This window comes from Mixophyes fleayi, chromosome 4 (genome assembly GCF_038048845.1).
Source record: "Mixophyes fleayi isolate aMixFle1 chromosome 4, aMixFle1.hap1, whole genome shotgun sequence".
Lineage (NCBI taxonomy): Eukaryota > Metazoa > Chordata > Amphibia > Anura > Limnodynastidae > Mixophyes > Mixophyes fleayi.
Window position 1 is genome coordinate 111,001,124 of NC_134405.1, and position 15,764 is coordinate 111,016,887.

Below are 15,764 nucleotides of genomic sequence, written 5' to 3' on the forward strand. Positions count from 1 at the left end.
TCGACCTTGGCTGCAATGTAGTGTAGATCTGCTGTCCTATTTGCTCCCCATACGCAAGCTTGTTTCACAGTTAATTGAGGTTTTGTGTCCGCGTTACAGAATTCCATCGCGACACCATTTCTCCCGTAAAGCTATTCCACAACTATACCAAAAAGTGTGTAAAAATGTAGAGATTGCGCTGAAAAATGCCATTCTGCCCACTGTTCACTTAACCACAGATATGTGGACAAGTGGAAGTGGCCAAACCAAAGACTATATGACTGTGACAGCCCACTGGGTTGGTCATTCACCTTCACCAGCAGGAACAGCAGCAGCATGTACACCACTACGTAACATTTGTCACAGGCAGGCCACTCTTTGTATCACCGGCTTCACTAACAGGCATACGGCTGACAATTTGTTACGCAAACTGAGAGATGTGATTGATGCATGGCTTATACCACTCGGACTCTCCCCAGGGTATGTCATTTCAGATAACGCCAACAATATAGTGCGAGCATTACAGCTGGGTGATTTCCAACATATTCCCTGTTTTGCTCACACCATCAACTTGGTGGTGCAGAGCTTCCTACGAAATAACCGTGAGGTGCAGGAGATGCTTTCGGTGGCCCGTAAAATTTCAGGCCATTTCAGGCATTCAGCCACAGCATGTAGGAGATTACAGCAGCTCCAAGAGCAGTTTAACTTGCCCTGCCACCAACTTAAGCAAGAGGTGGTAACTCGGTGGAATTCCACCCTGTACATGCTTCAGAGGATGGAGGAACAGCGCAAAGCCATCCAAGCATATTGCACAAGTCATGACATTGGGAAAGGAGGGGGGATGTATTTCACTCTTGCACAGTGGGGAATCCTTTCAGTGCTGTGCAAGGTGCTGAAACCATTTGAAGTTGTGACATGTGAGGTCAGTGCAGACTCTGCTAGTTTGAGCCAAGTCATTCCTTTAATTAGACTATTGGAAAAGCAGCTTGAGAAAATGAAGGAGGAGCTGAAAGCAAGCAATTCAGCAAAGTATGTTGGCCTTGTCGATCAAGTACTTAATTCGCTTCACAATGATCCTCGAGTTATTAAGATCTTGAACTCGGATCAGTACGTTTTGGCCACTGTGCTTGATCCAAGGTTTAAAACCTACATTGAGTCTTTACTTGTAAATGAGCGAGATGTGAACTTTTGCAAGGAGCTATTGCTCAGCAAGTTGGCCGCTGAACTGGGCCTCGCTTGACGACGTGTCCTCCTTCACTTTCTCAAGCTGTTGCTCGTAAAAAATTAAATTTCCAAAAAAGAAGCAGGGAAGACACAGGGGGCAGACGAGAACAATTTAACATCTGGGCTGGTTTGAAGGATTTTTCAAAAAAAAGTGTCACTTTGCCCATAAGTCCATCCAATATGAGTATAAACATGCAAAGGATGGTGGAGGATTACTTTCAAGAGGTAGTTGATATGGAAATGTCAGACAGTCCCTTTCCTTACTGGGAAGAAAAGCAGGCCATTTGGAAACCCATGTACAAACTTGCTTTGCAATACCTAAGCTGCCCACCCTCCAGTGTGTACTCTGAACGAGTGTTCAGCACAGCAGGGAACTTAGTCAGTGATCGCCGTAGAAGGTTACTTCCCAAAAATGTGGAGAAAATGATGTTTATAAAAATGAACTACATCTTCCACGAGGAAGGCCTTCACCATCCAAGACATCCAAGCACTGACTGTTCTCTAATGGCGGATTCAAGCGGCGATGAATTGATAGTCTGTGATGATGACGTACACACTGATGAGGGTGAGGATGAAGCTGAAGATGATGCCGATAACATCTTTTTAAAACTTTCTATGTAAGTGTAGGGTGCAATCTACCCCCAAAGAGGAAAGGGACTTGTGGCATTTCCATATCACATACCATCTTGAAAGGCTGCTGTTAGGGCAATTTATCCTTAAGGGTAGGGTGTCATAGACAGAGTGACCCTAAACTGGCTTTGTCCATTTTTCATAATATTGTACAGTCTATAATGGCTGAATTTTTTAGTATTTTATACAAGTGGAGGGGGGCCTAGAGAGACAGAAACCAAACTGTCTTTCTCCATGTCAATTAATATTGTACAGTCTATAATGGCTGAATTTTTTAGTATTTTATACAAGTGGAGGGGGGCCTAGAGAGACAGAAACCAAACTGGCTTTCTCCATGTCAATTAATATTGTACAGTCTATAATGGCTGAATTTTTTAGTATTTTATACAAGTGGAGGGGGGCCTAGAGAGACAGAAACCAAACTGGCTTTCTCCATGTCAATTAATATTGTACAGTCTATAATGGCTGAATTTTTTGGTATTTTATACAAGTGGAGGGGGGCCTAGAGAGACAGAGTGACCCCAAACTGTCTTTCTCCATGTCAATTAATATTGTACAGTCTATAATGGCTGAATTTTTTAGTATTTTATACAAGTGGAGGGGGGCCTTGAGAGACAGAAACCAAACTGGCTTTCTCCATGTCAATTAATATTGTACAGTCTATAATGGCTGAATTTTTTAGTATTTTATACAAGTGGAGGGGGGCCTAGAGAGACAGAAACCAAACTGGCTTTCTCCATGTCAATTAATATTGTACAGTCTATAATGGCTGAATTTTTTGGTATTTTATACAAGTGGAGGGGGGCCTAGAGAGACAGAGTGACCCCAAACTGTCTTTCTCCATGTCAATTAATATTGTACAGTCTATAATGGCTGAATTTTTTAGTATTTTATACAAGTGGAGGGGGGCCTTGAGAGACAGAAACCAAACTGGCTTTCTCCATGTCAATTAATATTGTACAGTCTATAATGGCTGAATTGTTTGGTATTTTATACAAGTGGAGGGGGGCCTAGAGAGACAGAAACCAAACTGGCTTTCTCCATGTCAATTAATATTGTACAGTCTATAATGGCTGAATTTTTTGGTATTTTATACAAGTGGAGGGGGGCCTTGAGAGACAGAAACCAAACTGGCTTTTTCCATTTCTTTACATATTTAACTATAAGTGTAGGGTGTAATATACATTCAAGACGATGGCTGCATTGCCAATATGCATAGATGGAGAGGAAGACAATCTGTTTTGTGTGTAGAATAGGCCTACCAACGAAGAATTAAACTGTTTTTTTGGATGATTTATTACCTCAACAATTAGATTACTTGTCTCTAAAACAGTTGGAGCACTAAATTGGGTTAATTTAGGCCCAAAAACATGGATTTTCCCAAAAAATAGCAAAACAAAACCAAACAAAACCAAAACCAAAACCAAAACACGCAATGGCGGTTTTGCAAAACCAAAACCAAAACCAAAACACGACGGTAATCCAGATCCAAAACCGAATCCAAAACCAAAACACGGGGGGTCAGTGACCATCTCTAATTTTTATAAATATGTCTTTGTCATTCTTGTGTTTCATGCAAAAGAAATCAAAGAAACCCCAGCTGTGCAAATAAAACAAAAACAAATAAATCAAAAATAAATTCAACCTCTGCTCAAAAGTACATTGCATTGCAAGGGCTGCTGTTGTGTGGGGTAAGAAGGAAAAATAGTAGTTCAACCGCCTCCAGCCCCGACTCATGTAAATATTACATGTACTGTACCACTGCCATCTGTTACATGGCCGTCGCAAATTTTACTGATTTTGGTTTTGTATTCTATTTTAATTAGAGATGCTCACTGACCCCTGTGTTTTGGTTTTGGATCTGGATTATAGTCGTGTTTTGGTTTTGCCAAACCGTCATTGCGTATTTTGGTTTTGATTTTGTTTGGTTTTGTTTTGCCATTTTGAAAAAAATAAAAAATTTTTGGTCTAAAATAACCTAATTTAGTGCTCCACCAGTTTCTTGGATAAGTGAGGTAATTCTAAAGCTAATAAATTATGAAAAATACAGTTTAATCCCTGGTAGGCCGTCCTTAATTCAAACACTTGCCTGCAAATTATACAGACAAACCTGGATGTCTACCTCCTCCATCTTTGATTATTGGCAATGAAGCCATCGTCTTTGGGTGTATATTACACCCTCCACTTGTAGTTGAATAGAAAAAAAGCAGCCTGCATAGACTGTAGAATTAGAATGTAAAAATAAATGGACCAATTTAGTTTGGTATCTGTCTGCATCAGAACCCCTCTCCACCAGGAGTAAAATAGAAAAATATTCAGCCATTATAGAGTCTAGAATATAAATAGAAATTGAGAAAGGCAATTTGGCATCTGTCTGCATCATAATCATCAACATCATCATTAGTGCCCTCGTCGCCTACACAAATCTCCCCCTTATCGTCTTCTAATTCAAAAGTGGCATCCTCAATTGGTGTATCACCGGCTACACTCGGGCTGTTCAGGTACACATCAGCAGAACTGCTGAAAGGGCCCTTCTTTATGGGTACACTAACAGAATGCTCACAATTAGACATATCACTGGTGGATGGACTCTCCACAGGGATTGGTGTCATCTCTGATTCAGAGCATACATTATCCTCTAATGCCTTACTGTTTTCTTGCAGCTCGGCTTTCACGCGTAACAGTAGTTGTGCACCACTTTTAGACTCCAAATTACTTGGTTTTGCTTGGTCACAAGTGTCCGTACAAAAAGAAGGCTCAGTAACATTTTTGGATCTGCCACTAATAGAGAAAGGCGAAGGCCTCATTCTTTCTTTGCCACTGCGTGTGTAGAATGGCATGTTGGCAATTTTTTTTTTATCCGCACTTAACTTTTCCTCAGTTACATTTCTTTTTCGCTTCAACACGGTAATTTTTTTTTGGTTGTGTGTTTTTTTCCCAGATATAAAAAGACTATGTACTTTTACATCGCCTTTCCTAGATGACGTACTGGGAACACTACCATCAGGACTGGTGACAGAATCTGGTTGCTGAGCTCAGAAAAACGAATACGTCATGATGACGTTTTACCTCGATTTCGAATCCGAACGGGCGGGAGAGTACCGAGCCTGCTCGGCTCGGTACTCGGATAGGCTGAATTCTGATGAATACGGATCTCAGGGAACCGAGCCCGCCCATCTCTAATTTTAATGTACTTTATAAAGTTATGTATTAGCAAACAGAATGTGAATTGCCAGATTGCAACAGCAATGATAACCATAAAAGGTTATTAAAGTGAACAGTTAAAAATACATTTTTTTACCTTAAATCTAAGCTTAACTGTGAGTAGCACAGCATAGTGTATATGCCACACATAGATTTATGCAATCCCTCTGGTCTGCCACCACTTTGCCTGCTCCCTGCCATATCCAGCCCTGTTCAAACGCAGCTGAACTGAGATATGTTCCGTTCACTGTGAACTGGTGCTGCACACACCTGTCACATGGTGTTCTTAGGGGAGGGGGAATATATATATATACAGGATGAGTCAAAAGTCGCAGTACACCCTTTTATTTCAAAAATTTATATAGGAATTGGGAAACATGAATACTTTAGTAAGGTATGGGTGACGTGGTCTATCTTTTACGGTATGTACCAAACATGGGCGCCATCTTGAAATCGGCCAATCGGCCCAATTCCTGTAAAGTTTTTGAAATAAAAGGGTGTACTGCGACTTTTGACTCACCCTGTATATATATATCACCACTTCTATAACAAAAACAGTTTATGCAGTCATCCCCTAATATTCAAATTAGACAAATACAAAATAAAAAAAATTGTCTCCTTAAATTTCACAATTTTAATTCCAATTAATGGTAAACTATACTAGACATCATAGAATAAGGCAATAATACATTACATAATCACGTACATTATACTTATTTGGAAAAGCTTTCATAAACTCTACTATATGGCAAAAACTTTATTAATAGGAACTGTCCCACAAACAGTTATCAGGTCCCGACCATCAATGAGTCAAGAACCTCTGCACAGTCACATATACAACCGCTTGTGGAAGAGATTAGGTATGAGTAGTTTCATGCTGCCCCTGTCCCTCTAGAACAATGGAAAGTGTCTGTCAGTGAAAGCTGTGTATTGTACAAGCATGAGCGGTACAAGAGATGGATTTCTGTATATTTAAACACTCCTGTATATAATCACTGTATGAACCGTGAGGTGGGATGTCACTACTGATAGTAGGTTCTGATGCCATCACTTCAGTGTCCATTAGAAAAATGTGCTTATTATATAGAATAACCCCACAACTATGGATATTTAAAGTTCCCTCAGATTTCTGTGACCAGTGGCCTTGTGCCATTATAAGGTTACAGAACTCCTCTGTGACTAATATCCTTCACTATAATTTACAGTTGGCGTAACATTGACAAATAAATAATAAGTATGTGATGCTTAAGTTCGTGGGGTGGCTTATAGAGGTCCAAGTAAAGTTTTGTTTTTTTATTTTATTTTATTTAATTGGGTAGGTGGTATTTGAAACAGCTGGAAATACAGATAGCAAGTCTAATAAAAAAAAAATCAGATTTTACCTGGCATCTTCATGCTTTGTTCATAAAGACAACCTTGGAGATCCATGTTTTGTTTCTCAAGATCAGAAATCTTAGCACTGAGAGGTGCTATGACCTGGAAGATAAACAAGAAGTATATATAAGTGCTCTGACGAACCAGATTTATTTTGGGGTTCTACAACTGCCAATGTTCAAAATAGTTGGAAGTGTATATTCTCTTTGTCTAAAGAACTAGTTTAATGTTTTGGAGTGCCTAGCAGACCTAAAGCTGAAGTTATATCTCAGTATCTTGTAGGCAGAGATCCTAAACCACTTGCAACACGTGAACTATACCGCCAATATTTTGCACATTTACATCTCACTATCACCCTCTATAGTTAAGAAAGAATAACACACAGAACACAATTGTAGTGTAAGACCCTCCTACTCATAACTAGCAGAACCAACAATGTCCGGTAGTAAGTATCACCCTGAGTACCAGACAATGACACAACTTGCTTCAAGAATAGTAATTAGACAGCTTTCCTGCCACCTACTCAGCATTATCTACACAAGAACCTTCTTGCTGTGGTGTCAGATTGGTTGAATTTTAAGTTTCTGCTACTCCCTCAGCTGGAGAATTGACATTGATCAAACACCTGGATAAGAGTATTTCACACATGTGTGGTGCCAGATAACAGACAAGCTGCTGGTACTAGCAGGTGTTGATGACAAGTAAAGACCAACTTTCCAAACTAATTACCCCTTAAAGAAACACATATTCTACTACACACAATTATGGTAAAGCAGGAATTAGATAACCTTAGATTTAGATGGTAATTTGCATGAAAGTCAAATAATTAATTTTCCCCAAGATAAGAGCACCCTGAAAGTTCCTGAAATGTCAGGATCCCATGTGCCCACTATTTCAGCTGACAAGTTTTTCTCCTTTTCTGCCCCAATAACAACTCCTTATTTCTGTGGAACCAGTAGCTGTTTCCTTTGCTGACAGAACTGGCTCTGCCATTCTTCCCTTCACTGTGCACTCTACCTAAGCCCACCTCAGGCCCCCCAACGAACCGCAGAACACAGGCAAACATGAAGGGGACAAAACACCAATGCCATTTGTTACACCATATGTAGTAGTAATCCTACTGTAGTGATAATCATGGGATTGGAGGATTGCTTTTCTCCGTCAGAATGATAATATCCCAAGTGCTGTATGGACACCTCCCTACTTTAACTTTACTAAAATAGGTAGTGATGGGAGAAGAAGTGTAAGAGTGAATCAATTGTTAATGGAGTAAAAATACAGCAATCTGCCTTTCAGCTTCACAAACTACGACACATAGGGGTATATTTACTAAACTGCGGGTTTGAAAAACTGGAGATGTTGCCTATAGCAACCAATAAGATTCTAGCTGTCATTTTGTAGAATGTACTAAATAAATGACAGCTAGAATCTGATTGGTTGCTATAGGCAACATCTCCACTTTTCCAAACCCGCAGTTTAGTAAATCTAGCCCAGTCTCTAACTTGGAATTCATCCCTGAAAAAGTCAACCAACCAACCAACCAAACAACCAAACAAGCAAGCCATATAACTAGTTACTTCAAACCTTATTCTCAGATGTCAACCGGGTGATCTCTTGTCGGAGGACATCATTTGTTTCTTTCTCTTCTTTCAATGATTTCTGGCTATTTTTTATGTCATCGTTGAAATGATTTACTTTAAAATTCAACACTTCAATTTCCTTTTCATAACCTTCTTTCTGATTCTGAAAATGATTTTCCAGTATTCTACAAGATAAAATAGTAACACTTTAAGTGCATAACCCACAAATATCACGCTGTATATAAACAGAATTATAGTATAGAAGTTACCAGATGAAAAATAAAAAAAATCCAGTCTATTTGACATGACCCTGGGATTAAAAATAATAACAGATAACTAGCAGGTGCAGCTTTATTTGAGTTGTGTTCTAAACTGTGCAATGTAAGTAAAAATATCAAAGATTGCACACAGTCTGGTAAGAAAATATTTCTCCCACAGGAGTCATTTATTAAAGAGTGTCTGGGATGCAAACACGTTTTTGGCGGCATGGCCCCATTGTCAGGTGTTTGAAACCATGACGTAGGGGCCATGCCCCTGACGCGTTTTGTGTTTGCAACATTTGTGCACGGTAGATTATTTTCATGTTCTTTCATAATTATTTATTTTCTTGTAGTGTTCAGCAGACTAAAGTGATGCTCTTTCATAAAAATGAATAAATCCTATCTGCAGTAATATATAAAGTAGCCCATGTGTCTTGTGGTGAAGGTAGTTTGGTGGACTGAAGACAAAGGCTCTGTAACAACATTTGGCAAAGGGTCACTGATTCAATAAATGTAGACATTTGCTGTTAAATCACAATCATGTTAAAGTATCTGAACAACTAATGACCTATGTTATCGGACTTAAAGTACAAAGACAGCTCAAGGCAACATAGGTAATACGAGTACTTAGGTCATAGCCTTGTGCTTAGCTCACTCTACAATCATGTTTTCCTGGATTTTTCAATTGTTTTTCAACTGTGTAAGCCTTATAATGATTAGTCTTTATAACCTGAGCAATCAAATTTATCAATTTAACAAAACAACTTTCATGGAGATTAGTGATTACAATGGTCCTGTTTCTTTTGGTTATAATTATAATTTTTTTCAATGTAAAAATATTTGTATATGTTTTAAGATGGCATACGTTACTATTACCTACTATGGTGACAAGACCTTCCATGTATTTGTTACAAACATTGTTTATAACGTAACATGTATAGTGGAGTGTGAACTGCCACTCTCTTGCACTGTGCACACAATAATATATATATATATATATATACACATATATACATACATACATATATATATATATATATATATATATATATATATATACATACATATATATATATATATTCATACATATATATATATTCTTTTCACTCTAAAGGTGTCCTTATGAAGTGATTCTCTGTTAAGCCAGACCACACAATGTCAGATTTGACCATACACATACAAATACGTATGGGCACATCTGAAAGACCTGACTGTTCTGCCTGATCATACAGTGAGTGCACAGTTAGTATATGGTCATATGGATTTACCAGGTGTCCTGGTAGACATCTGAATGATCCTGAGCAAATGTTGACTGAGAAAGACAATCTTTTTTTGGTTCATATATTTGTGCCAATTAGGTCTAAAACAATACAAATTGCAGAATGTATATAATACAGGTTATTCCACTATATGTATTTACTATTAAAAGACTAGCTACACTTTCGTGGAGGAGGGTTCTTTAGGGGTTAAATGTGCAAATACAGTGAGCAAGCTCCTGGCACATAAGCTTACAGGTAAAAATGGTATCATTGGTATAAAGAACCTAAATGACATTTAGGGCAGGCGTATTTCTAATTCTTTACACATACCCAAAATCAATTTGCCAAATTTTATGAATAGTTTTATAACCTCCAAAATGATGGAACTACCCCTCAGCCTACTTTAAACTCGCTTAAACATTTTTAAATGAATTAGAACTCCCTCGTTTGAGCCCAGCAGAGGCAGATTCATTATGCTCCCCTTGGACGGAGGACGAACTTAAAAGAGCCATCTAAACATTGAAAAAAGGCAAAACTCCTGATCCTGACGGATTTACTAATAATTATTTTACCGTTTTCCAAGTTGAGCTAATCCCTTTACTTACCAACTTGTATAATAACGCCACTGATAGCGCATTTTCCCCCCAAGAAATGCTAGAAGCTACGATCATCACAGTACCTAAAATAGGTAAAGACCCTACTCACTGTCAGAATTATCGCTCCATAGCTCTTTTAGATTAGGATATATTTTTTTTTGCTAAACTTATTGCTAACATATTAAATCCATCACTGCCACGATTGATCAAATAAGACCAGGTGGGATTTGTATCGGGCAGATAGGCCCCTGATAACCTTACTATTAGCGAGTATCACACCGCTAGGAACACAACCCATTTATTGCTTTCCCTGGATTCAGAGAAGGCATTTGATAGGCTTCACTGGGGATATACTGTATGTCATCTGGCCTTCCTAAATTTGGGTTTATGGGACTCTACCTTAAAGCAATATCTACATTATATATTGGCCCTTCCGCTCGTATTTACAGTAATGGTTTTCTGTCCTCCCCTTTTGACATCTGTAATGGCACGAGACCGGGGTGCCCTCTATACCCGCTAGCAGAAAGAACAAGGATCTCAGATAAAGTTTCAGGTAGAGTTATTGGGAGTTCTCATCATAAATGAGGTCTCTACGCTGATGACGTCCTGTTGTTTGTGTCTCACCCTGAGACCTCACTACCAGCTCTTCATCAAATCCTTCAGGAATACTCTTGAGGCAACTTACTATGAGCTTAAATCTCCAGATCTGAAATTTTGCTGTAGGAACCCCACAAGACTCTTTAGAGGCTCTCCAAGATGTGTATAATTACAAATGACAGTCTACCTTTCTAAATTACATAGGTGTTCTTATGCTTGGGAATACCTCAGCCGTTATTGATAGTAACTACTCTGCACTGTTGCTTCAATTCTCATCTCTGACAAATTGTGGGCAGCCTATGAGGTCTCGTTGTTGGGTAATACAAAAATTTAAATAATACATATAATAAAAACAACATGTTAAGAACAATCATGTAGCTTTTATTATATGTATTATTTACATTTTTTGTATTATTTATAAAACTGTATATTAATAAATGTATAATTCTTCAAATGGAAAAGGTGAAAAGACTTTTAAATATGAATGTTGATTCTTCTCTTAGCTCTAGCGCAGTCCTCTTTCTTTATCTTTTGTCTTTATACTTTCATGTGAGGTTTGCACATACCTCTGAGGACAGCAGCTGATTACCTGATAGTCTCAGCAGTGTATGTTACATACCTGAATATTTCCTGAGGTGGTTCAACATCTTTCCAGTATTTCTGCAGGTGTACAATATAATGTTTAAAACTATTTAATGGCTCCCTTCTTTCACTCTCTCAACCCTTGGCCTTTCCAAATTGATCCCGAATTTGCAATTGACCCTCTGGCACGACCACTGTATCACTAAGATTCAGAATCTTTTTGAAGAAAATTCCTTGATTTCTTTTGCTAATTACATACACAATAAATTATTCTTACTCAAGAATTATATAAATATCTACAAATTTGACATTGGCTTAATGCCCAGATAGTTCTCTTCCCATCTTAAACCCTCCCACTGTCTTCATTAGGTTAAGGATATCAAGGTCTGAATATAAGGGAGGTATATCCTCATGGTATGTATCCCTCTTAACCCCGTTAGATGCCAGAAATTAGCATCTGAACGCAAGTGGGAAACAGAGTTACAAATCTCTTTGACGGGGGAAGATTGGGAACGTATTTTTACAAATATTTTTAAGACGTCTAAATGTATCAATCACACGGAAATGTTAATTAAACTTGTCCATAGATTATATTTAGCTCCAGATAGATTACATACAATGGCCGATTTTTACTAAATTTTGTTGGAGGAACTGTGGCAAGGTTGTAAGTCTGATTTTCTGGAGCTGCCCTCGGCTACAAAAACTATGGAATTAAACATATGAATATATGGGTCACCAGTGCATTCATACAACTCACTTCTACATCACTACCCCCGACAGCTCCAGTCACATGATAGATATGTAGTAAGTTTTATCCTCAGTGCTACTAGCGCAGAAATTACCCAATACTGAAAATCTCTACCCCCACCCATTACTATGATTATTACCAAAATCCAACGAGTTATGGGTTGGAGACCATAGGCTTCCAGAGCACATACTCCACTTCCTCCCCTTTGATTAAATGGTTTAATTGGAATACTGAACATCTAGCCCCACCAGATTCCTCCCCTGAACGCAGCTTTTAAACCTGTGCTGCAGCTGCAAACCTGTTTTGTATGCTCTCCGGTGAACATGCCAATATATAACTGTCACAAACTTACTTGCTTTCGTGCTGCTGATTTTCTTGCCTCTGTGTACAGCAGCACTTCCTGGTTTGGGTGGTCACATGATCGCGGCTGGGAGGCGGCTTTTACTATCTACAGACTATATTAAGCTCACCTGGACACTGCAGCCTTGTCAGAGCAACAAGTTACCACTTAGCTTCTGGTTCTCCCTGTGTGTCCTGTGCTGCATTCTGGTGTTTTCCTGTGTATCCGACCCGGCTCTCCTTTGACTACTCTGCTGCCTGTGAACCTGTGTATCTGACCCGGCTATCCTTATCGACTACGCTTCTGCCTGCTCCCCTGTGTATCCGACCCGGCGACTCTCCTGAGTTTGGTGTGTTCTCAGTGTATCCAACCCGGAGTTCCACTGTATACGGCTAGGATTCTTCTGCATGTGCTGTGTTTCTTCAGCTAAAGATCCTGCTCCTCTGTGCATTGCTACACTACCTCTACAGAATCTATTCCCCTTTTTCTGCCGGACCTCTTACCAACCGTCTGTCTCCTATCACATCAGTGGGCTAACCTAGGGACCACGACCTGCTGACCCCCGGCAGCAAAGTCCATCCCGCCTTGCGGCGGTTCTTGGTCAAAACCGGGGGTTCGTTAGACTCCGCGCCCTAGGAAAGCCAGCGCTAATACTGACTGATAGAAAACTCCTGAGAACCGTAACAATAACCTACATTTCCTTATTTTTGTCTTCTTCCCTATTTTATTTCTGTTTTCCTGTAATTGTTATTATATTGCAAAAACTTAATCATGGAGTTAAAAATAATGTGCAAATTCAACCCATATCTTATATGTAAGCTTTTACAATATACATTTTTCGAATAGCATTTGCATGTCTTGAACCTCCTGCCATCTTCGGTGCCATGACAATAGAGAGTTCTCTGTCTATCACTGCCCCTCTCTGCCACCCCAAAATTAAATGTCATTGGGCTTAAACCGGGTAGCATGAATAGCAGGGTCTGATTAAAGGCTCGGGCTGCCCTAGGCTAATATGCTCATGACTACCCCTAATCTCCCACGCCAGGCTTATATGCAGGAGGCTTCCTTCACTCCCCACCAATGTTTACATTTGTGCTTTTTCGAAAATTTGCTCCATTTGTCTCTTCAAATGGGGCATGACAATCTTTGTCACACTTTTCATTTTTAATAAATTCAGAACTGTATAGTGGAACAGAGGAGTGAACTAGTTCTGAGGGTGAAGGTGTAAAGGTGGAGGTGAGGAGCTGTTGATTCTGGCTCTTGTTTCTCCTATTCACTTCTTATTCTCAAGCTCCCGAGAGCTTGTTTTTATTGTCAGATGGCAAAGTAGATCATAACAATAAATTCCACACACTTTCTTATAACACTGATGCTAAGTTAATAGAGACCAACTTCCTAGTCACCAGCCAACTTGTTCGGCATCGATAACACTGCATAGCCTGTATTTAAGCCTAATTTGGCTTAAATACTTTACACATCTCTGACCGCCCTAGCTTGATGGACAGGTAACACTCCCACCTGGTCTTTTTAGAGGAGTTCTCTTCAAGTGCTCTGCTTGATTAGTCTCACTACAGACACACCTTGTTAGCTGTGGAAAAATATACCTCTAAACCACTTCAAACTATGTAAGTTAAATCACACTCTATACTATTATTTTGTCACACATATGTCCTCAACCTGTATATATGTAAACTAGATGCACTTCTGTACAAATGTGTATCCATATCTGCAGACTTGCCCTGCAGACTGTCAGCTGAATACCTAACTTCTTTCTTAGAGGCCTGTGGAAAACCACTCCCTTTTTCACACATGTTTTCTTTTTAATTTGGGGAACAAATAATATCTTATATTTTAAAATCAATTTCAGTTTATGCCTCCACTGTCACAATTTTTCACCCCCGAAAAACTTGCACCCTAGGCTGCAGCTTAGTCAGCCTATTGGATAATCAGGCCCTGATGAAGAGATTTTTCAAGCCATTCTTTAAATTATATGATGGCGGCAAGATGAATAGATGAGGAGGGCCAGCCAAATACAGAATACTTGCCAGTACAGTCCAGGAGGCAGGAGCTTCAGGACAAGTAAGTGCTACATACACTCTACTAGAGAGTGTATAAGAGTGCATATAGAAATCACTTACAGATAGGGTAGGAAGTATATCTGCAAAATAGATGTTTAGGGAGTGCTTTAGAATGAAACATAAACCTTGTGCATGTGTTCAAATATGATCTGTGCACTTATTTTTCCAAGTCTGTAGTATGAGGTACACATTTCTTTAGCCAATCTAGCAGCAAAAACATGCCTGCATCAGCACTCCCTTTCTGTACTTCACTTGCATGTGAACACCAATGAACTGTCTCTCAACATGGAACAAGCTGTAAGCGTTGTATATGTATAGATCAAACAAATGGCAGAAGTTGTGTGTGTGCGTGCACTATGCAACAAGTGTTATATGACCCACAAATGCAATTGTATAAAGTCATGTTGTATGCCTTATATTCTAGTTTTCTTTAAATTTACTTTTCACTAACCAGATGGTTTTCTGTATATAAATTAATTTGAATTAACTCCTTGTTTAAAATTTAGGAATAACCATTTAGTTATTGTGCCAAACCAGCTACTTTTGTATGATCCTGTGAAAAAGTGTGAAAACTATACATACATTTGTTATCTTATTTGTTAGCAATGCCACTGCTATGATGATTACCAAATCCTTTTAAGACACAGCTGTCATTTTAAGTGAAACAGGTGGGGACCTACACTACATGACCAAAAGTATGTGGATGCCTCTTCTAAGTAGTGTGTTTGGCCATTTCAGCCACACCCATTGTTAAAGATCCATAAAATCTAGCATATAGCCATGCAATCTCCATAGTCGAATAGTAGAATGGGTCATACCGAAGACTTCAGTGGCACTGTTATAGGATGCAACCTTTCCAACAAGTCGGTCCGCCAAATGTGTGCCCTGCTCTACCACAAAGCGGAAAGCAACACAAGCTCACAGAATGGGACAGCCGAGTGCTTAAGTGCGTATCATATAAAAATCATCTGTCCTCGGTTGCAGCACTCAATACAGAGTTCCAATCTGCCTCTGGAATCAACATCAACAAAAGAACTGTTCATTGGGAGCTTCATGGATTGGGTTTCCATGGATGAACAGCTGCACACAAGCCTCAGATCACCATATGCAATGTAGACTGGAGTGGTTCCTAAGCACATTGCTGTTGGATTCTGGAAACGCATTCTCTGGAGTAAACAATTACGCTTCACCATTTGGCAGTCTGACGGCCGAATCTGGGTTAGGCGAATGCCAGGAGAATGCTTCCTACCTAAATATATGATGTCAAATGTAAAGTTTGGAGTAGGAGATATAATCGTCTGGGGTTGTTTTTC

General features: G+C 39.2%; 1 protein-coding gene across 2 annotated transcripts in view; it reads right to left on the reverse strand.

Moving 5' to 3' along the window:
- Positions 1-15,764, reverse strand: part of MYO5C (myosin VC) — a 166,060-nt gene that overhangs the window by 45,870 nt on the left and 104,426 nt on the right. For both annotated transcript variants that reach the window (XM_075208009.1, XM_075208007.1), the window contains exons 29-30: positions 7,996-8,176; positions 6,420-6,513 (exon numbers count right to left, since the gene is read on the reverse strand). In XM_075208009.1, coding sequence (XP_075064110.1) covers positions 6,420-6,513; positions 7,996-8,176 — 275 coding nt within the window. The remainder of the gene's footprint in view (positions 1-6,419; positions 6,514-7,995; positions 8,177-15,764) is intronic.